Here is a 23,178-nt window from a genome sequence, read left to right on the forward strand (position 1 = left end):
TATGCTAAGTGAAATAAGTCAGTCAGAGAAAGAAAATAAGACAATTATCATAGGATCTCTCTGACATGAGGAATTTAAGAGGCAGGACAGGGATCCTGGGGGGAAAGGGAGGGAAAAATGAAACAAGATGAAACCAGGAGGGAGACAAACCATAAGAGACTCTTAATTTCAGGAAGCAAACTGAGGGTTGCTGAGGGGTAGGGTGGGGAGGGATGGGGTGGCTGGGTGATGGACACTGGGGAGGGTATGTGCTATGGTGAGTGCTGTGAATTGTGTAAGATTTTGACGATTCACAGAACTATACCCCTGAAACAAATAATACATTATACGTTAGTTAAAAAATAAAAATATGATTCTACAGAAAAAAAATTAGCCAAATAAATGAGAAAGCATCCCGAGGTAGCAAATCCTCTATAGACTTTTAAAAAATCAATAATTTATAAAATCTTACTAACATTCCAAAAATATTACTAAAATCCTGTGTGTTAGTAAAACAGGACTTATAATTAAAATTTCCATGTAGCTAGAACAGAGAGAAATAGGGGTAATTATCTGGTGGTTGTACCTTTTTACTCTTCAGGTTATCCAAGGTTAGTATTTTATATTAATGATGTGTTCCTGCTACCCCTAAGTGAGAACTTAGAACATTTTACATAAACACACCTGTAAAGAGTTTTTGTTTTATTAATGTTAACTCATAAAACCCTTGTAGAGCATTATTTCAGAGAGAAAATGTATTCTGAGCTCCCAGGAATGGACCTAGAAACTTTTATAACATTATGTCTATTGAGGAAAGTCTGGTTTCCCACTATGTTTTAGTGACAAAAATCAGGGCCCAAGATAAGGATGCTTTCTTTGCCTTTCCTGTTCTCTCTCTTGATCACTTTCACATTTCTGCCCTGCCATTCCTTCTGTTTTCCAACAACAAAAGACCAAAAACTCCCTCACGGTACATGATAACATATCAGTATATAATGATACCGTCCTAGGATTGTCTCTGTCATACACCTCTAAGCCTTCCCCTCGCCTCCATCCACACCTGGGAAAACCACACACTCTAGCCCATGCCTGCAAGCCCAAGGGCATTGGCAAGCAACACATCTTCCCAAGATTATGTTAGATGATTTCAAACCCTACATATGCATACAATCATGCCCAATTCATTTAACAATCAGTTTCTATGGTTATTATGTACTGAAATGATAACTTTGAATTTTGTTCCAAAAAACTATTTCAGCCAGCTCTGAACAATATTTCCAGACCCTCTTAAAAGAAGTTTCCCTCCCTACTCCCAAGAACCATAGTTGCTTGTGGGAGAGTAGCAGCACGGAAAGGCATAGACTGATTAGTGTTGGCTGGAGGCAATGGGAGATTGTGAAGCCAAAGGGGCAGGCAAAGTTTTAAACCACGCAGAAGTGCCAAAATACAAAACATGGAATCCAAAAGGGTGTCAAATCCAAGTAAGCCAAAAACAGGTGCCAAAATCTGCCAAAAATATGGTAACAGAGAGGAAATCAAGCACTGAGGAGGGAGCAATAGATAGGATTTGAGAGATGGGGGAAATTCCTGGGTGATTTCCTACAATATCTAACAGATTAGGGTTTGCAGTTTGCTTTTGTGGACCAGCCAGGGCACAGTCATTGACGACCCAGCCCATTTAAAGGACCAGTTAGAGCATCCCTGAAGTGGGAAGTACTTCTCATGACCACTGTGTTGGCCCACACCCATCCCAATGTACTGGTTATTGGAGTTAAGATGGCATTGAGGGTTTTTGGTCAGTTTTTACCCCATAGAGATGGCTCCTGATCTCAGGTTGGCAGATGTTGTCATAAATAATGGAGGAGGAGGTAGGGTCATGCTGATTTGGGCATAGCAAGAGCTAGGAACAGAATAATTATAATAAGGTAATGATAATAATATAATTATATTATATATAATATAATTATAATAAGGTAATGATAATGGCTTTTAAGACCCTTAAGAATTCCTTGTAGCATGACTCTTTTTGTCAAAGGCAGATTTAACTACAGGTCTGGGTATCACCCACTAGCTGGTTTCCTCTGCTGTCTGGCTCAGTCAACATTTAAATTACTCATTAGCTTGCCAAAAGGCTCCTTCCAGGTCTGCTCAAGCAGCCTGTGATATCTTCAGCTATTAAGTGACCATTGGCATGGGAGTGCTTGATGGATGGGAAATAAGTTGTATGAAGCTGTGAATGGTCAAGGGACGTTCTTCAGAGACTAGCAAGCTGACAGTGCTGTCTGCAAGGTCCCAGCAGCAGTCTCCTCTTGACATCCAGGTGCTGCCTTCTGGCTGGTTACTGACCTTGAAATGACAGGTGGAGGACAAGTTGGACAGTATAATACAAGACTAAGATATGTACTGGGGAAGTTTTTCTCTAGAAATTTAATATTAATGGAGCAGTGGTGCCTTAGTCAGTTCAGGCTGCTCTAACAGACTACCATAAGTTGGCTCACGAAAAACAGAACTTCCTCAGTTGGGGCTCAGACGTCCAAGATACCAAAAGATCTGGCATCTAGTATTGGCCCAAGGTCTGGTTCTGAGAGGTGTCTTCTCACTGTGTCCCCACATGGCACAAGTGGGGGGAGCTCTCTGTGGTCTTTTGTAAAAGGGCACTTGTCCCATTCATGAGGGCTTCACCCTCATGACCTATCACCTGCTTAAGGCCCCACTTCCTCAGACCATCACCTTGGAGGTTAGGATTTCAACACAGGAATTCTGGGGTGACACTGGAGTTGGAGTGTATGGGAGGGAGTAAGATGATAAAAGGAGAGAAGGTGTTTCAGTTTGGAGCTGGAGTCCACCATGACCAAAATGACATGGCCGTGAGAGTGGCATGATTGACAGATTCTGTGACGGTGGTGTTCCAGGGCACTTGGCAATGGGCAGGGACTCTTAGGTCTGTCCAGACCTGCATTTGCCCTGCAGGCACGTGACTGAGTGGCTGGCAGCCTGCAGGTCGATGGCACTCCAGCTCACCAGAAAGAGGTCAGCTCGAAGGAGGCTTTGCAGGCCCTCGTTAGAAACTTCAAGGCCCACCCTGGCTCCCCAGGAGAATCAGCGTGGCCCTGGAGCCCTAGCGTCTGGACTCCCCTAAATCAGGGAGGCCCAGTCTATGCATCTGCATCCGGTCTCTCTGAGGACCAGGTCAGGATGGCTGAGGAGGTACAATCCTCCTTATTAGATTCTTCCTGGTGGCTCCAGTGTTCTTTGGCAGAGTCTTCTGGGTCTGTGAAGTTCTGGTGTGTCTAGAATTTTGGCTTGTGTGCTCGTGCAGTTACTCAGTGGTTGGCTGAGCAGAGCAATAAGTAAAGGATACGGAAATCAGATCCTTTAAAAAGAGGGGTTATCAACTGCACATCCAGCTTTTTCTGACTGGGAGAGGCAAGAGAGCACTCTAACTGCGAACTTGGGCCCTGCTGCTGGACACCACTCACTCCAGACTCACGAGATGTGTAACCGTAACCGTGCTACTTGTCCAGGCAGCAATGGGGATAAAAGTATAACCCACATCACAGAGTTGTGGTGATTGAATGAGAGAACATACGAAGCGCTTAGTACAGAGCTTACACGAAGTAAATCCTCAGGAAATGACTGTTAATGTTAAAACTAGTAGCCCTCAATGGCAGTGATCCAGCTGGATCCGGATGGAAGTCTGGCCCCTCCACAGGGCTCCCCATGCTCCCATGGTTGCCCTGAGGGCCAGCAGCTCCGGCCCCCAGGGGGCTTGCTCTTGGACAGAACCAGGTTAAGAACTGGCACAGGGGTCTCTTGTGTTAGAATCCCACCTCACTATTTCAAGCATTTGTTTTATAGATGTGCTGTTCCTTGAGCTGTGCGCCTCTTTCTGGACATCTGAGCAGAGTTGCTGGTCTCCCCTTGCACAAGCAGGACAGCCTCCCCTGGCAACCCAGACACCAGCCATGTGCGCCAAGTGCCCCTCCCTCCACTCTGTCTGGGAGCCTGGCGCAGGGTCCCTCTGAGAAGGTGTGGCAAGGTCTGGAGGACTAGCTCAACCTTCCCACCCATCAGCTGCTTGGGAAAGCAGAGCTGCCTGAGCGAATTTTCAGGGGCACCGGCATAGACACCTTTCCTGTAGCACCCTGCTTTTTAAAACCTAACATCTGTGATGCCCTCTTACCACCACCCTCATTTTCTTCTGGGCATTTCCTTTGCCCACACTGTGTTCTAGTTTGGTGAATCAGGCTCTTTGCTCCGTGGGGAGCCTGCTTCTCCCTCTGCCTGCTCTGCCCACTGCTCTCCCTGCTCATGCGCTCTCTCTAAAAAACAAAAAAAATCTTAAAAAAAAAAAAAAAAAGAAGTATTCAGAAGGCCAACCAAAAAGCCTCCAAATTTGCTAGAATCACCTAAGAATCTCTTTGGGAAAGCAGAAAGCAAGGACTGTAAGCGTGAGCTCACAGTGTCAGTTCCAGCTTTCAGCGGAGCCACGAGCACAGCCGACTATCTGAAGTCATGTTTTCCTCCCTCAGACTTCAAGAGTCATCCAGTGGGCTGAGGTGGACAGAACCCATGCATTTTTTTTAACCCCTACACTACATCCTACACTACATTCTACACTACACTTCGATGATGGTCAAGGTAGGCCTGGCCCGGGACTGAGCTGAAAATGGCTGGGGACTCCGGGTCACAGGGTTTCTGAGGCTTAGGCAACAGGCAAGGGTCTAAAATTCCAGGAGATAAATTCAAAAGAACACCAAATATGTGGAGTCAAAGCAGGCGCCTAGGTGTTTGGACCCAGAAATCAGAGGAAATCCAAGTGCCCCGGGAGCAGTAGAGAAGGAGTCCTTGCCAAGTGCCGGCCCCAAATGTCCACTTGTCACTCGCAACTTATTTTTGCCGGTTAGTCCATCTCTAATGCCTCGATGGATCCGGGGTCATGAACAGAGCAGACAAGTGAAGCAATCAAAGCAAAAAATGGCGATTCTGGGTGAATCTTCAACAGCATTCTTAAATTTCAGTACAATCTTCCGTCCTCACCCTGTGAAGGAAACCATCTGAACAGTGGCCCGGTAACCCATCACCACTGTCAAACATCCAGACACAGGTCCAGTAAGCAGTGGGCTCCAACAGCCATCAGTTCTGTGACCTTAGGGAGTCTTATAACCATTTGTGGGGGAGGGGGCGGGACTCAGTTCATCTGAGAAATGGCGATAATAACAGCATCTCCCCCCATCTTCTTTGTAGGGTTATTGTGAAAATCAAATCATAAACATGCCTGAAATCACAAGAAGTCTGAAAATGCTGCCCAAACCCAAGAACATTATCAGGCTCCTCTCTTTTAAACTGTAAAAAATAATCCTTTGTATTTGCCACTCCTCTCTGCAAGAGTTCAGAGTCTTCAAAAAGCATTATTTTCTTGACAGAAACTGACCCTTTCCACAGACCTCTGTTAGGAAATCATTTGAAGAGGCCAGCAAATTTTTGAACAAGCCATTTTTAATCTGGGAGATAAACTAACACACTTATTCCCTACAGCCTTCACTGTGACGTTCAAAGAGAAAATATTCTTGCATTATACGTCGTGACTTTTCTAGTAGCTGTTGCACAGGGAGTCCCTCCAGCTGAGCCACAGTCAGCTCAGTAGCTCACAGAGGTCAGTGAGGGGAGCCCTGCTGAAGCCCAGCGCCCAAAGGATGCTACTTGGACTTGGTCTTGGATTTAGTCCGAGCTCTGGGTTTAGGGTTGAGAGGACCTTCCTTACGTTGTACCTCTGAAAAGACAAAAACAATCGGAGTATTGTAGTAACAAGATCTAATATTTACTAAGGACTTTTAACTTTAAAAAGTGTTCTTAAAATTCCATTCTGCCTGAGTAACTCCCAAGCTACAAACAGGCAGTGTGTGCAAAATTTGACTCTATGTTGGTTACTGGGATTCAGAATGCATTTTCCCCAATTTTTAAAAAAGATTTTATTTTATTTTTTTGACAGACAGAGATCACAAGTAGGCAGAGAGGCAGGCAGAGAGAGAGGGGGGAAGCAGACTCCCTGCTGAGCAGAGAGCCCGATGCGGGGCTTGATCCCAGGATTCTGGGATCATGACCTGAGCAGAAGGCAGAGGCTTAACCCACTGAGCCACCCAGGTGCCCCATATTTTCCTAAATTTAAAGTGTAGTTAGTTAGTTAGTTACCTGAGTTCTGGGTCCTGGGAAAGAGGGCTATGTGGTCAAGGAGAATAAAGAAACAGAAAGAACACTGCCGCCTTCCTTCTATAGATATCCCAAACTTGGCGGAAAAAAATTTCAAAGAGAGCTAGTATCCAACATCCTCCCACACCCATTCTGCACTCCTGTTTTGTCTCCTGGTCCCTCTCTCCAGTCTCCCGTGCACAGACCTGACTCAGGCCCGGCCCTGGGGATGGGGGCAGGAGGTCTCCAGCCATAAGCCAGCTTTCCCCAGCTGCTCCATGACACCAAGCTTCTCACTTTAAATCCTTCTGACTGGCTGTCTCCATCTCCATCCCACATACGGTCATCTTGTTCACACCCTTGTCTTGCTCTTAGTGTCTCTCCCTGCTCTTAGCTCCTAACTGCAGGCTTCACCGAGATCAGAGTCTAAGCCACTACTCATCTTCCTAAACATCTCTCTGGATCCCTGTCTTCATTCACAGCTCAGAGCACAGTGATTTGCTAATTATTAAAAACTGACACAAAAACAAAACAAATTATGTCTTCTGCTCTGTCCAGATCTTCCCCTTGCCCAGCATGTACAAGCCTCTCTCCTTCACTGTACGTAACTGTCCGTTCTTCACCGCACAGCTCTCGAGGGAAATGTGATCTCGTGCTGGAAGTCGCACACGTATGAGGCTGCATGTGCCACAGGAGACTCACATTGCTCAGGGTGGGGGTGGTGCGTCTGCCCCTAAGGAATGTCCAACTTCTAGATTTTCTGGAGAAAACGTTCAGGTCTCCTGCATGGCATGGGAAGGGCCTGACCAAGGAGCCGATTCCCCTAAGGTTTGCAGAGCCTCTCCTTCACCTCTGAGCACCACCACCCCCGGCAATGACTCTGAAGGAATATTTGGAAGGAAGGTGAAAGGTTGCTATGTTTGTGTAGGTAATTGTTTATAGGATGGTGACTAATGCATATAGTTTTCCTCTGCTTAAAATTTTTAATACTTTCCATTCTGGATTTAACCTCATCCCCAAGATCTTTATGGAAATGGACAAAGATAACATCACTCATTCCATACTGAGGTAACCTCTCCAGTTTAACATGGTTACTTTTGCATGGTTTGCATATTTATTTTTCTGTAATCTGGAAAAAGCCTAGTTTTCAAATTATCAGGATAAAATTACACAGTGTAAGGTGAAAATATTTTAAGCCATGAAAACTATCTCACATAAATTCAAAGGATTGTCATACTTGGAATAATTAGCATCTTACCCATTGAGAGGTAACAGGAGAGAAAATGCACTTTGGCCGTAGGGCGCTGGCTTAGCGACCGCTTTGGCTGGGGGCATAGGTGAAGACTGGGGTGACAGAGAAACAGAAGTCGCTATTCTCCCTGTCCTATCCCTTCCATCAGGAGTTGTCCTGGGAACACACTAAAGGGTGAAGGTGAGAGCAAATATAAAAAAAACCAGCCTCCAATCCTGGGGATACTGAGAACTGCCCAAAAGCAGGTTATTGCACTAATTAGAGATAAGAAAGTAAAGAGTTAAATTCGTTTTCCCATAGAATAATGGTGATTATTTTCATAGAAAATCAAACAAGTACCAAAAACCAAAGTCAAAATTCCCCACAAACCTCCATCAACCAGAGACGTTGTCTATCAATATTTGGATACAATTTTCTTCTGGTCTTTTTTCTAGCTTTAAAAAAGTATGTTTTCTTGCATTTGATATTTACACATAAGAATTTCCGGGGCACCTAGGTGGCACAGTCATTTAAGCATCTGACTCTTGGTTTCAGCTCAGGCTGCGATCTCAGGGTCGTTAGATCAAGCCCTGCATCAGGCTCTGTGCTCAGCGTGGAATCTGCTTGGGTTTCTCTCTCCTCCACCCCTCTGCTCATTCTCATTTCTCTTTGTCTCTCTGTCTCTCTGTCTGTCTCTCTCTCTCCCTAAGATAAATTTTAAAAAAGAATTCCTTGGGGCACGTGGGTGTCTCAGTTGATGAATCGTCTACCTTCAGCTCAGGTCATGATCCTGGTTTTCTGGGATTAAGACCCACATCAGGCTCCCTGTTCAGCAGGGCATCTGCTTCTCCCTTTGCCCATCACCCTGCTTCTGCTCTCTCTTTCTCTCAAATAAATAAAATCTTTTTAAAAAATTTCCATGTCATTATAAACCATTTTAATAGTGGTATAATATTCAAGTATATTAGTATAATATAATTTATTTAACCTTTCTTCCATGATTGGAGAGGTAGGTGGCTTCTATTATATACAATGATACATCGTACATTTTTGTGCATTAATCTTTTTTTCTATATTTAGGATTATTTCCTTGGACTAGATCATCAAGAGTAAAAGTATTAGGTCAAAGGTCAAAGTAGATGCATGTATTTAAGGGATATCTATACATATGCTCAAATTATTACCTGAAAAAGTTATATACCATCCACCCACAAGTATTATCTATAAAACAGTTTTCCCCTTCTAACTAGCATTACATTCTTTTGTTTTTAAAAATCTTTGCTAGGTGCATCTGGGTGGCTCAGTGGGTTAAAGCCTCTGCCTTCGGCTCAGGTCATGATCCCAGGGTCCTGGGATTGAGCCCCACATCAGGCTCTCTGCTCTGTGGGGAGCCTGCTTCCTCCTCTCTTTCTGCCTGCCTCTCTGCCTACTTGTGATCTCTGTCTGTCAAATAAATACATAATTTCAAAAAATAAAATAAAATAAAAATATTTGCTAGTTTTAGAGGCTAAATTTGTATCTTATGTTAGTTTCTTAGTCTACAATTGTCAGTCATTTTGTTTTCTTTTTGTGAATTGCCTGAATAAGATAGTTATACAGTTAAATGTATGTGTATTCCTATGAAAAATATGAACCAGTAAATCAGTACTAAGGATATTAATATTCTTCTAAGATATTTGCTACCAAAACATGTTTTGTTTCATGAATATAACCTAAATGAAGCAAAATGAGAAAGCAAGCCTCACCTCTCTTTAGAGATTTTGGCGAATGTTCTATTGGCTTGATTTCTTCATCATCGTCGTCATCATCTTCTTCATCTTCTCTGTCTTCTCTTTCTCCTTCATTTTCTTCTTCCCTTCCTTCAAACTCCTTCTGTCTAGAACTCGTCAAAATAGTCTCTAATTCTCTCTCCAGGTCTTTATTTCTTATAAGGGCATAATGAAGTTTCTCATTTACATCATCAAACTTTTCCTCTGCTTGTCTGGCTCTGCTTTCAACCTCTCTGATGGGAACAGAGTCCAGAGAAACACAACAAAATGGAAAGGTTTGAAAAAGTATCTTTCACATACAGGAACTCATTGTTGAGAAGAGGCAGTAGAATTAGCTTACTGCATCTGAAAGGTACACATAAGGGAGGCAGCAGCATCAATCCTTAAGCAAGAACTGGGTGGTAATGTCAGCATGGCAGTCATGCTGTGATTTAAGAATGCAATGTATTTATCAGCTCTTAGTGAAACCTGACTTGTGGGTATTTGGATCCATCAATAGCCAAAGAACCCCTTTTCCAGGAGCTAATTTTGGCTTCTCTTCATTGATGTGATCCAACAAACTAAATCCAATAGTTTCCCTTCTTTGCCAACACCTCTAAAACCAGATTTTACAGTCAAGAAAACTAATTTGAAATGCGCTTCTTACTTCCTCGAGCACATGGTCTATGTCACATGGCTATGCTCTTCTCTCGGCATTCTCGACCATCTTTACTATACCGCCCTTCCTATTCTTCGGCATATATAGCACTCTTTCTTGCAGAGTAGTGTCTCCCAGTTTCATTCCCATCTCGAGCTCATCTCTTAGAAACAGACTGGATGGATCACTCCTAACACCCTATTCCCCACCTACACATATTCCACTTCCTCCACCTCCACTGTGGGTGAGGATGGTGTCTACAAGAACAGTAGAATTCATTGCCTCCAGCAGAAGATCTGGAGGTACTGATCCCACTAATAAGGATAAAAGAAGCAGAAGAAACAAAGGTAAATCGAGAGGTGTGGATTTCTCAGCAACACCTCCTGGCCAACAATCTTTGTAATTACCCTTGTGGTGCCTCATACTCACAGTAACTTCTCCTGTGTGCGTTCAATGATAGCCATTGCTTCGAGATACTTTGGGGCCAATGTGCCTTGCTTCGCTGATTCTCTCTGACAAAGGAAATGTGTAGTATGAATGAACTGAGAGTCCCAACAGTTAATACTCTACTTCTTCGGGATGTTCTGGACCAAATCTTCCAGAATATTTTTTCTACTGTCCATATTTATATAGTAGATGATTAAGCACAATCTTAACACCGAAAAAGAATAGGGACTACCTGTGGCACATAGCATACCGGCTTCCAAATTATTCATGCTACAGGTGGATAAAATTTAATTAGAATTATAAAAAATGCAGGGAAAATAATATCAACAAAAAGAAACAAGGAAGAAAGGGCAATAAAGAGAAGGGTAAACATGCTCCTGTAATAAATCAAGTTAATGATCAAAGAGATTAACTCTATTCTTATTAACTCACCTCATTAAGCTCTTAACATCGCAAAAATCCAGTCGGATCTTTCAGTTCCTTAGGGAACTTCATAAATATCAAGACAGGGAAAATATGAAGGAAAAAAACACCTCTTTCATTTATTTTGACTCCGAATACATTCCAGGAAACAAAATAAGAGGAAGGTAAAAGAAGGTATTTAGAAAACCAAAATTATAAGCATATTTAAAAATAAATATTTTACCATTTTCCCAGAACTGTGCACTTCTTTGTTAACTGAAGTATTGTTGACACATGATGCTTCATTACTTTCAGGCGTACAGCAGGCTAACTGGACAAATCTCAACATTATGCTGAGCCACCACAGGTGTAGCTACCGCCTGTCACCACAGAGTGCTACTTGTGTCACTGGCTATATTCCCTATGCCCTACCTTCATCCCCATGAACTTATTCATTCCATCACTGGAAGCCTGAAACTCTGAGTCCCCTTCAGCCCTTTTTGCCCAGAACTGTGTTTAAAATCTCATTTATCCATGCTTCCCAGCCTGAGTCACGTAAAAGGTAAGCCCCACATTACAGATGGAAAGGGAGACGGAAGAGGGTAGGCAGCCTGCCATCCTCACAGAAGGATCTAGTGGGGTAAAGCAAACCCCTCATCGAGGCCTCTTCCTTCTCCACCACACATCCCAGCGTACCTTGCTAGCTTTTTCTAAAGGAAAACCAGAGAAAAGAAACAATGTTAAACATGTTCACTTTTACTCTCACTCTTCTACTCTCTTATTTTCCCAGTCACCTATTCTCCTCTTTCTGTTTTGCTCCCTTTCCTTGGGTAGTACGTTTGAGAAGTAAATGGTGATCACTGTCCAGCCTGGACCCACACATGCCACTAACAGCTGTTCTTTGAGCCCAGATGAATGGTTTTCAGAGCAGAGGCTTCTAGAACTGGAATTCCATGCATGGTTTCTAACTGTATGAAACAACTTGATCGGTGGGAACCAGAGTAAGGCAGGACTGTACTCTGTACATGTGATCCTTCAGACTCCACATTCACTCAAGATACAAGCAGTGTGCCCTGGAGCTGCGTGGGTCTGGACTATGCGGGTCCACTTGTACCTGGATTTTTTTACAGTCTGCTACTATAACGTATTTTCTCTTCCTTATGATTTTCTTAATAACATTTCCTTTCTTCTACCTTACTTCACTGTAAGAATATAGCATATAACACATAGAACATACAGAATGTGTGTTCATTCACTGTTTATGTTCTCTGTAAGGCTTCGGGTCAACAGTGGGCTGGTGATGGTTAACACTGGCCTCATGGCTCTTGGCAGTACCTGCCTCAGCCCCCCTCTTGTTTGTGCCAATCTGCTGTAGCTTTGCACGCGGTCTCTGACTCCCATTCTGTCTTTGGCCTTTTTGACCTGGTCTTCCTCATGTTTGACTCTACTTATGGGCTTCCGACTGTACAGTATCTCTGGTTTGGGTCTATCTCAGGGAAGATCTGGCTCCAGGCCCAGCTCCTTGGGATCCAAGCACTGACAAAGCCCCTCATCAGCTTTGGACCAATTCCAATGGCCTTTCCCTGTTGCTGTTTTAAATAGGTAAATTAGTAGCTGCTCTGGTGTACTCTGGTAGGTGAGAGGGAAACACAGGCATCTAAGGGCCACATTCAGCCCAGTAACAGAGGGAAAGGCAGAAAGTTTAATCTTATGTTAAAAATACTGCTGATGCCCCCAAGTCTGGCCCCTGTTCATCCTTCCCCAGTTCACAGGTGATCCAGCAAACTCTCCCATCTCCCTCACACACTGAACACTTACAGGCAGCAGGAATCTATGGTGTGAAGAAGAGCCTGAGAGAGACTGTTCCAGACACCTTGTTTGTTGGGGTCGCTGAGCCGTAGGCAATGCTACTCCTGCGGTCAAGCTGCAGCACCTGGGGGCCAGGGTCGCTCTGAGTACTTTTGGTATTGCCTCTGGGAAAGCTGGTGGATTTAGTCACCCCATGGCCCCTCCAGCCAGCTGAGATGTTAGAGAATTCTGGCTGCTTGTCCTGCAGCAACAGTGTCGGAATGATTGTGACTCAGAGAGGGTCCCAAGCGGTGCTGTGCGGCAAGATTCTTGAACTGGGCTGAATCTGAGGCAGAGCAGCCTTCTCCCAGGAGGGGCAGCGGCAAAGTTGGTGCAACTTACTGGGAAAACCAGTGAATCGGGCCCAGCGCCAAATTGGGTGTGACCATTTCAGGCACAGCAGACCAAGTACATGGGGTCTGCTTTGAGTACAATCCTCAGGAATCCTCACAAAGTCCTACCTCCCAGCTAACTGAGGAGCGTTTTGCATACTGGGTGGTCCAGCCCGATTATGGTGAACACCAGGCATCAGATAATGGTATGAATGAGGCCAAGCCCCTAGTCTGCCCAAGCTGGTGGTGACACACCACCTCTCCTGCTGAGCTATTTCTTATCTCAATGCCCAGAAAATCCCATCCGGAGTCACCTGCAGAAGGCGTTACTAACTGAAAACTCCATGCTCGTGTCTGTAGCTTCTCAGGGGTCTGGAGCCATTTATGGCTAGACACCTGGGACCCCTCTATCTCTTGGAGCTCTCTAAGTTTCACAGCTCAGTTCCCAGCGACATGACAGGTTACACCTGCATGCCACAGGCTTTCTGCTTCCCGAGCCCTTCTTTTTTCCTTTTCCTCCCTAGTGTTAATCAAACGTACTGCCTCCTGGGAGTTGTGTTCTTAGAGCAGCAGGAGAGACTGCTGCCGCCTGAAAGGTCTGGTATCCCTGCAAAATGCTTATTTATGTCCTTAGGACCAGAGGCTATCTGGCAAAAAAAAAAAAAAAAGACCTTCAGTGATCTAGAGTAGCAACATTAGCAAACTTCCAGAGCCTGGAGATAGACTTCCTGGGCCACATCGGCCTCAGGTGAGCTAGTCACATGGCACCACACCATGTCAGATGGAAAGGTCCTGGAGAAGAAGCCCCCCACCATCAAAAACAAGCACCACACCCCCCCAACCCCCACCCCGACTATAGGCTGTTTTCCTGCCTGCTTCCTACCTGTCTTGAGGATATTGGGAAGGTTTGACCCTGACTCCTAGCCTGGGTGACACAGCAGGGGAGAAACTCTGAGGCAGGAAGGCTTAGGTGGGACGGGGGCGGGGGCGGTGCTTAAACAGTTAAACAGTGCTACCCTTTATCTCTCTTTTCCTTACAGGGCTCACGGCCCTGCTTTCTCTTACATCCTTGCCTCACCCAGTCTTAAAGACTGATAGATTAATATACTATACGGAAAACTTGTTGAAAAGATGTAACTTGGGGAGAATGTGATTGCAACCCCTCTCGGCGCTGCTCTCACCCCAGTTTGCAGCGCCTCCCTGACTCTCCACATGGTTTCTCCCAGCTCTTCCTACAAGAGTTGGAGCCTATTTTCAACAACCTCCCTGGACACATATCCCCGCAATCTGCCTCCCCCCTGGGCCACACCTCTGCCTCAGTCATCCCACTGTCATCTGCTGCCATCTCGGTCTGGCTCCCACCCCTCCACATGCCCCTGACAACCCAGGTGGATCAGATCTCTAATAGTCAAGTGGTTCTTAACCTTGAGGCTGAGAAATTTGACTAAGTCTATGGATTTCTGGTACCTGCCTCCCCCGCAAGGACACGCACAGTAGAAACATACACGCAAAATGCTATATGCCATTTCGGGGGATTAATGGGATCAAGGCATGACAGCCTTCACAGAAAGACATATCAATCTAGAACTGAAATCTAGAACTGACTTAAGTCTACCATAGTCCTACAATTTTCTGTGGAAGAATTTTAAATCTGTTTTCCTGCTGAGTTTCTAAAGTTTTCCAATTTCCCAATAATTCTTGTGTTCAGAGGTATATGCTAATCACAGTTCTCAATAAAGTCTGCTGAATGAATTCATTTAAAAAATAGGTCAAATTTTGACAAAAATATTGTTAAATTAAGGAAGGCAATAAAATGCTAATTTTAAAATGAGGTTCAAAGGGCGCCTGGGTGGCTCAGTGGGTTAAGCCGCTGCCTTCGGCTCAGGTCATGATCTCGGGGTCCTGGGATCGAGTCCCGCATCGGGCTCTCTGCTCAGCGGGGAGCCTGCTTCCCTCTCTCTCTCTCTCTGCCTGCCTCTCCATCTACTTGTGATTTCTCTCTGTCAAATAAATAAATTTAAAAAAAAAATAAAATAAAATAAAATAAAATAAAATGAGGTTCAAAGAAGAGAATGAGAGGTTTTTTATAAGTTAAGGTAAAAAACAAGAGTTTTCCAGAAATGATCCTGGAAAGAAAAAAAATCTGAAAAATGCATTATGTAGGAGCTCCTGGCCCTCCTAGAGCTAAAAGTTATGTTAAATCCATATCATTTTTACATAATGTTAAATTTCTTAGCTTTTTTCTCTGGTTTTGAATTTCCTACTTGGGTTTCAGATACATACCCAGGAAGAGAATATATTTGCTTCAAATAGAGGTTTAGAATAAATATTTTCATCTTTTTCAATTACTCGAATGAGTTTTTCCTCCTCCTTGGATGTTGAAGGCTTCTAGGGCATAGAAACACAAAGGACCTGTTAGCGAGCTGGTATGTGACTCAGTGGCGTGGCAAGTTCCCTGGAGCAATATCTGAAGCTTTAATCTTCCATTTGCGTTAGTCATTCAACAAGCATTTTTGAAGGCGTACAGCAAATACCGAGAAATTAGTGGGGATGGGGAAGTGGAGACCAGGGGAGACAATGGTGAAAGAAACAAAGAGGATGTCTTCCAGGCCCTAGGAATTCACAGCACAGTAGGAGAGATGGAGCAGGAATTAATTACGGTAAGCATGATTGGTATGTTCCAAAAGATTTGTGCACCCAGAAAAGGGCCCTAAATTCTGCCTAGGCACCCAGGGAAGTTTTTACAGAGAAAGGGATATCTGGAGACCAAACAAGACTTTGTAACATAGGGGCATGTGGGTGGCTCAGTCAGTTAAGGGTCTGCCTTCAGCTCAGGTCATGATCCCAGGGTCCTGGGATCGAGCCCTGCATCGAGCCCTGCATCAGGGTCCCTGCTCTGTGAGAAGCCTGTTCTCCCTCTCCCACTCCCCCTGCTTGTTTTCCCTCTCTCGCTGTCTCTCTCTCTGTCAAAAAATAAATAAAATCTTATTAAAAAGAAAAAAACCACTTTGTAACATAGAAAGGAAAGGGCCAGAACTAAGGCCACAAGAGGAAGAAAAGAGGAAATGCATTACATATTTAAAAGGTATGAGAGGGGTGCCTGGGTGGCTCAGTGGGTTAAAGCCTCTGCCTTTGGCTCAGGTCATGATCCCAGGGTCCTGGGATCGAGCCCCGCATCGGGCTCTCTGTTCAGCGGGGAGCCTGCTTCCCCCTCTCTCTCTGCCTGCCTCTCTGCCTACTTGTGACCTCTGTCTGTCAAATAAGTAAATAAAATCTTTAAAAAAATTTTTTTTAATTAAAAAAATAAAAGGTATGACAGAATTTAGTGCCCAAATAACACTGTTTTCCATTTATTTTGTGCCTTCTATATCCCAAGCACTGTACCAGAAATAAACAGAAAATGCTGGCCAAAAGAGGCTTAGATATTGTATAAAATTTTTCTTCTGCTGTCTAGCATGTATCATGGGTCTAGAGGACCTAGTCACAGCCTGGGATCATGCCAACATTTAAACTATTCCTAGTAAGTTAAAACAGTCTAGAGAGTGTTTGGTCATCTTGAGTTCTGAGAGCCAAGGACAGTAGTAGTCAACCTAGGAATCAGCAAAGGCTCTTATGCCAGACCAATCTGGGTTTGAACATTGGTTCCACCACTGAAAGCTTTCTGACTTAGGATAAGTCAGAGTCAACCTTTCTGAGCTTCTTATTTATAAAATGGGGCAGTAATTTTTACCTTGAAGTTGTGTTGTACAGATAAGAAGTAGCACATGCAGAACATATAGTTCAAGATAGGTACTCAATTATTTGTAGTTATCATTGCATTTTTATCATTATCATCATCATTACCATTATAAATGCAGAGAAAGGGTTTTATTACTACAAATTCCCAAGGAGGTGTAGAGACGGGACTAGGAGAAAGGAGGTGCAGAGACGGGCCTGGGAAGAAGGGGAAAGCTGCCCAGAATGGAAACTGAAGTGGATACAGGGGCACCTGGGTGGCTGAGATGGTTGAGCATCAGACTCCTGACCTCAGCTCAGCTTTTCATCTCAGAGTCATGAGTTCAAGCCCCATTAGTTAAAAAAACAAAAGAAGAAGAAAAAATTGGAAACATAGAGTTTAAATTACTTTTGAAAAATCTGGTAATGCAAGGACAAAGAAACAGCATAAGGGTGAGAGGTAGATTGTGTAGGTAATGGGAGTACAGGTGTGGATGAGGCTTTTGGGGAAGTGACCAATTTTTGAAAAGGAAAAGGATACCCCTACCTTGGAAAATAATGAGATAAGGATGTCTCAGATACAGTTAAATCTCTATGAAGAAAGGAAAGGAGCTGAAGTGTTTATTCCAGATGACCTATTTCTATCTTCAATAGAACCTATATATATTCTTTTTTTTTTTTAAAGATCGTATGTATGTATGTATGTATGTATTTAGAGAGTGTGAAGGGGAGGGGCAGAGGGAGAAGGAGAGAGAAAGAATCTCAAGCAGACTGCACTGGGCACAGAGCCTGACATGAGCCTTGATCTCACAACTCTGAGACCATGACCTGAGCTGACATTAAGGGTTGGATACTTAGCCAACTAAGCCATCCAGGCACCTCAGTACTTATACTTATATTCTTTAAAAATATAAAGGGAAAGGGAAATATAATATGAAATCATCTTACCTCTTCTTCCTTTTGCATCTGAAAATTATCCTTCATGCTTTCTTCTCCCTCTTCTCCAAAAGTAAAAAGGCTGTCTATTTCAGGTTCAATTAATTCTTTTAAAAAATCCTGTGAGATGAAATAATAGTACGATTATAGTTTAGTGTATATTAATAACTTGTAGTATATACTGATTACTCATTCAGAAGTATTTAATGAGCACTAATCTTGCAACTGGACACTGTGCTAGGGATAAGGACAAAAAGGGTAATAAGAATACCCCCTGTCCCAGCAACTGCACCACAACAACTGCTCTACTGGGTATTTACCCAAAAGATACGAATATAGTGATCTGAAGGGGTGTCGGAGGCAGGCCTCTGGTCAGGGAGGCCTCCACCATTAAAAGATGGCGCCTGGCGAGTTGCCAAGAAAAGTTGCCTCATGAGACTAAGCGGAACGCCCAAAAAGGAGGTAAACAGCATTGGTTGCTAGCAAAAGCTGTTCGTTTAGGTGCGCAGCCTGATTCGCTCCCTCCTGTACCCTGCTCGCTGACTGGTCATGTAAGCGAATATAAGTGTGTAGACTTGCGGAAATAAAGAGAGGGAAGATGCATCTGAACTGGGGCTTCTTGTCATTCTTGCGCATCGCGGGCGATAAATGGCGCCGGCCCCCCTTGAACTAAATAAAGGAAATTTGCAGGTAATCCGCAGGAAAGCGGGGAGTAAGAGTCCGCAGGTAAGCGGGGACATTAGCCACGTTCAAAAGTGGGAATTCCGCGGTAAAGCGGGGAGTAAAGGTCGACTGAAGTATATGCGTGTAAAAGGTTAATGTGTTAGTTAGTGTCTTTAACGTCCGCGTCTGTTGTCTGTGTGTTCATAATGGGATCTGAAGTATCTAAAGTGCGGTTGGAAGAGTCTTTAAAAGACCTGCTGAAAGCCAATGGAACTTCACTAAAAGCAAAAACTGCTCAGGCCTTTTTGAATACAGTGGAAAAGGTGGCTCCATGGTTCCTAGATGAAGGCTTGCTAAACATACCTCAATGGGACCACTTAGGGGAGGATTTGAAGAAACAGGACAATAAAACGCCTTTGCCACCCGGGACCCTGGCAATATGGACCTTAGTCCGGGGATGCCTGGTGGGGCCGAAACCCAAACGTGAATCAGCTCTACAAGAGGGAGCAGAGGCATTGGAGGAAGTAAAAGAGGAGCGGTCTTCTCATGCCTCAGAGGGGGGTAGTTCTAGTGAAGAGGAAGAAGAAATGTCAGGGGAGGAGTTAGACCGTAAAATGCACTCCAAGTTTGAACAGTTGAAACTGTCGACTCCAGCGATGCCTAGTGCCCCTCCGCCATATAATCCTATGGCGTGCCAAGGAGCTTGTAGCTGCTGCACCACATGTGGTAGTGACAGGGTTTCGAGCTGGAGAGATCATGACCTGGCCTCTGCCTTTCCGGTTCAGAGGACCAAAACCACCAGCGGTATCATCAGCCTCTTGATTTTAAACTAGTTAAGCAATTAAAGGAAGCAGTCATGCAGTAATGCCCTCAGGCAGCCTTTACGGTATCTTTGTTGGAGACCATAGCAGGAATGAACTTAGTCCCTGAAGACTGGGGTAACGCCCGCACAACCTTGTCGGGAGGGCAATATCTAGTATGGAAAACAGCCTGGCAAGAATACTCACAGGACACTGCCCGCCATAATGCAGCGGCTGGAAATCCTCAGTGGGACCTAGAAATATTAATGGGAATAGGACCGTACATGGGAAAGCAGGCCCAAATACAATACAACCCTGCGGTCTATCTGCAAATAACCGCGGCGGCCACTAAAGCATGGAAGACAATTCAAGGCAGTGGGGATTCACAGGGTCAGCTGTCTGAGGTAATACAAGGACCAAATGAAGCATATGCTGATTTTGTAGCGAGGCTGATGCAAACAGCTGGTCGAATATTTGGGAGGTAGAGGCAGCCATGCCATTGATAAGACAGCTGGCTTATAAGCAAGCTAATAAATGGTGTAAAGAAGCCATCAGACCTTGGAAAAGCAAAGACTTGAGTACATATATTAAAGTTTGCAGGGATATCAACGGTAGTGTTATTCAAGGGCAGGTTATGGCTGCAGCTATCACTCAAGGTTTACAAGGATTACAGGGAGCTCAACAATATAAACATAGGGGTACTCCTGGAGTTTGCTATTACTGCAAGAAGCCAGGACACCTGTAGGAGCTATAGTTAACAAAGAAGAGAGTTGGACCTTCCTATTTCAAAGCTGCTCTCCCCAAGAAACCGAGCTGCTCACAGTGATAAAAGCATTTCAAATGTTTCATTAAGAACCCTTCAACCACTTATCAGATAGTAGGTATGTGGTGCAAGCTGTCTCTATCATTGAAAATGTGGGTTCTATTAAAGCCAGGTCTACTATCTCTAAGGCGTTACAAGAAATCCAAACATTAGTTTGGGACAGGAAGGGTCCATTTCATATTGGCCACATACGAGCTCATACAACCTTACCAGGCCCCCTGACAAAAGGTAATCGGTTAGCAGACTCCTTAACCAGAGGAGAATTTGTCTTTGCCATTGAGAACCCGGTGCAACAGGCGAGACATTATCATAAGCTGTTCCATGTGAATGCTTTAACTCTTCGGCCTCAAATTTAACCTAACAAAAGCACAGGCCCGGGACATAGCAGTCTCCTGCAGAAATTGCGTGACCTTATACCTGCACCGTCCTTGGGGGTTAATCCTAAAAGTTTGTTACCTAATCATATATGGCAAATGGATGTCACACATGTTTCAGAATTTGGAAAGTTAAGATATGTTCATGTCTCTGTAGATACCTGCTCTGGAATAATTTTCGCCTCAGTGCATACGGGGGGAAAAATCCAGAGATGTTATCGCCCATTGCCTACAGGCTTTCGGGGCATGGGGAAAGCCACGCCAGTTAAAGACAGATAAGGGTCCAGCCTACACCTCACAACCCTCTAAAACTTGACATTCACTTGATACATGGAATACCCTATAACCCACAAGGACAGAGTTTTGTGGAGTGCGCGCATCTTACAATAAAAAATGCGCTTTATAAACAAAAAGGGGGAATAGGGGACACCTTCAGGTCCCCTAAAGATAAGCTCAACACCATTCTCTTTATTTTGAATTTTTTAACGTTGGACAAAACGGGTAAATCAGCTGCAGACAGGCATGCAAGTGATGCTGCTGCTCCCCCTGTCCTCCTACAACCCAGCAACTGCTCTACTGGGTATTTACCCAAAAGATATGAATATAGGTGCGCAGCCACTCCCTCCTGTACCCTGCTCGCTGATTGGTCATGTAAGCGTATATAAGTGTGTAGACTTGCGGAAATAAAGAGAGAGAAGATGCATCTGAACTGGGGCTTCTTGTCATCCTTGCGCGTTGAGGGTGATAAAGGGGCACCTGCACCCCAGTGTTTATAGCAGCAATGTCCACAAAAGCCAAACTATGGGAAGAGCCTAGATGTTTGTCGACAGATGAATGGATGAAGAAGATTTGGTATACATATACAATGGAATATTATGCAGCCATCGAAAAAAAATGAAATCTTGCCATTTGCAATGAAATGGATGGAACTACATACAGGATATTATGCGAAGTGAAATAAGTCAATCAGAGAAAGACAATTATCATATGATCTCACTGATACGTGGAATTCAAGAAACAAGGCAGAGGATCATAGGAGAAGAGGAGAAGAGAAGAAAAAATGAAAAAGATGAAACCAGAGAGGGAAACAAACCATAACAAACTTTTTTAAAAAAAGATTTTTATTTATTTATTTGACAAACAGAGATCACAAGTAGGCAGAGAGAGAGGAAGGGAAGCAGGCTCCCTGCTGAGCAGAGAGCCCGATGCGGGGCTTGATCCCAGGACCCTGAGATCATGACCTGAGCCAGAGTCAGAGGCTTTAACCCACTGAGCCACCCAGGCACCCCCCTCCCCATAAGAAACTCTTAATCATAGGAAACAAGCAGAGGGTTGCTGGAGGGGAAGGAGGTGGTGGGATGGGGTAACTAGGTGATGGACATTGGGGAGGGTATGTCTTGTAATGAGCACTGGGTATTATATAAGATTGATGAACCACAGACCTGCACCCCTGAAACAAATAATACATTGTAAGTTAATTAATTGAATTTAAATTTTTAAAAAAAGAGAGAATAGCCCCTGCCCTTAAAAAGCTTAACAATTTAGTGGACAAGAAAATGCTATGGATACATAGATGGTAGGAGCACATAATCTATGGTAGTGGATGTGGCTGAAAGAATGAATTGGTCAGTGGTGCCTGGGTGGCTCAGTTGGTTGGGCGACTGCCTTCCGCTCAGGTCGTAATCCTGGAGTCCTGGGATCGAGTTCTGCATCGGGCTCCTTGCTTAGCAGGGAGTCTGCTTCTCCCTCTGACTCTCCCCTCTCATGCTCTCTCTCTTTCAGGTAAGTAAAATCTTTAAAAATAAAAAAAGTAAAAAATAAGAGAGTAGATTGGTCAGGAAGGTTTCCTGGAGGACGTAATGTCTGAGTTTTTTCTTAAAGGATGAGTAAGGGAAAAAAGATAGCATGGTTCTAGGCAAAGGATGTTGAATGGGCATGACTAGCTTTTGAGAACAAAAGCAGTGAGTGTAACAGAAACTTAGGGACAGATGGACCGGAGCACAGTCATAAAGGAAGGCCTAGAGTGTCATTCCAGGGAAACTGGAATTTATCCTGAAGGCAATGAGGTACTGATAAATTGACTTAATATGGAAAAAAAAAATTACTTATCTGTTCTGCATTTTAAAGCAATCACTCTAGCAGCAGGAGAGCAGATTTAAAGAGAAAGAAGGGAAAGAGGGAGAAAGAATGGGAAGAAAAAATAAGAGCAGAGAATGAATGGCACAGGGTTGCAGGAATGAAGAGGAGGATAAGGATTCAAGAGATGTTTATGAGTTAACTCTTAGTGCTGGAGAGTTTAGATGATGTGGGATGGCTAGGGAAAGGAAGCATCCCGAATGATACCTGGTGAATGGTTCAGGCCACTACACAGATGATAATGCCATTCACAGAGATAATGAACAAAGTTGCATAAGCAGGTTTAGGAAGATAGGTGAGTTCAGACAAGGCCATGTGACTTTAAGGTATCCTAAATATATCCAAGTGGAAATATTCAGTATATTCAGTATACTGAAATATTCTGTAGAGTAATGATGGAGGCATTGGGTTAAAAATAATCATTTAACAGTTATCTGCATTTAGTTGAAGCCAAGAAAGGGAACTGTATCACCAAAGGTGAGGTTGTGAAGCTGCTAGAGGATGAGGTCTTAGGACAGGAACCTAGTCACATAAAGGACTAGGGAAGAAGGACAAGCCGCAACAAAGGCCAGAAGTTGTGTCAGAAGTCTGACAGAACCACCAGAAAAGTCAAAAGAAGAGAAAGGAGTCAATAGTGTTGAGTACCTCAAATGAGTCTATTCATAGTCATACTGACTGACGAATGTCCTTCAGTTTATTGCAATGATGTATATAAAACAGAAGCTAAAAAGAAGTTCAATGCCTGTAATAGGAATATGCATAAATAAATGACATAAACTATATAAGGTATTTTTTAAAGATTTTATTTATTTGACAGACAGAGATCACAAATAGGCAAAGAGGTAGGCACAGAGAGAGAGGGGGAAGCAGGCTCCCTGCTGAGCAGAGAGCCCGATTC

At 43.9% G+C, this 23,178-nt stretch overlaps 1 protein-coding gene across 1 annotated transcript in view; it reads right to left on the minus strand.

The window, feature by feature from the left end:
• Positions 1-5,524: 5,524 nt before the first annotated feature.
• The window catches only part of AXDND1 (axonemal dynein light chain domain containing 1), a 104,808-nt gene continuing 87,154 nt past the window's right edge, over positions 5,525-23,178 (minus strand). Inside the window, exons 22-26 of the mRNA XM_059412808.1 lie at positions 17,497-17,604; positions 15,118-15,222; positions 10,235-10,317; positions 9,145-9,401; positions 5,525-5,752 (exon numbers count right to left, since the gene is read on the minus strand). Of these exons, the coding sequence (XP_059268791.1) occupies positions 5,679-5,752; positions 9,145-9,401; positions 10,235-10,317; positions 15,118-15,222; positions 17,497-17,604 (627 nt within the window). The 3' untranslated portion in view covers positions 5,525-5,678. The remainder of the gene's footprint in view (positions 5,753-9,144; positions 9,402-10,234; positions 10,318-15,117; positions 15,223-17,496; positions 17,605-23,178) is intronic.

This window comes from Mustela nigripes, chromosome 10, assembly GCF_022355385.1.
Source record: "Mustela nigripes isolate SB6536 chromosome 10, MUSNIG.SB6536, whole genome shotgun sequence".
In the NCBI taxonomy this organism is placed as follows: Eukaryota; Metazoa; Chordata; class Mammalia; order Carnivora; family Mustelidae; genus Mustela; species Mustela nigripes.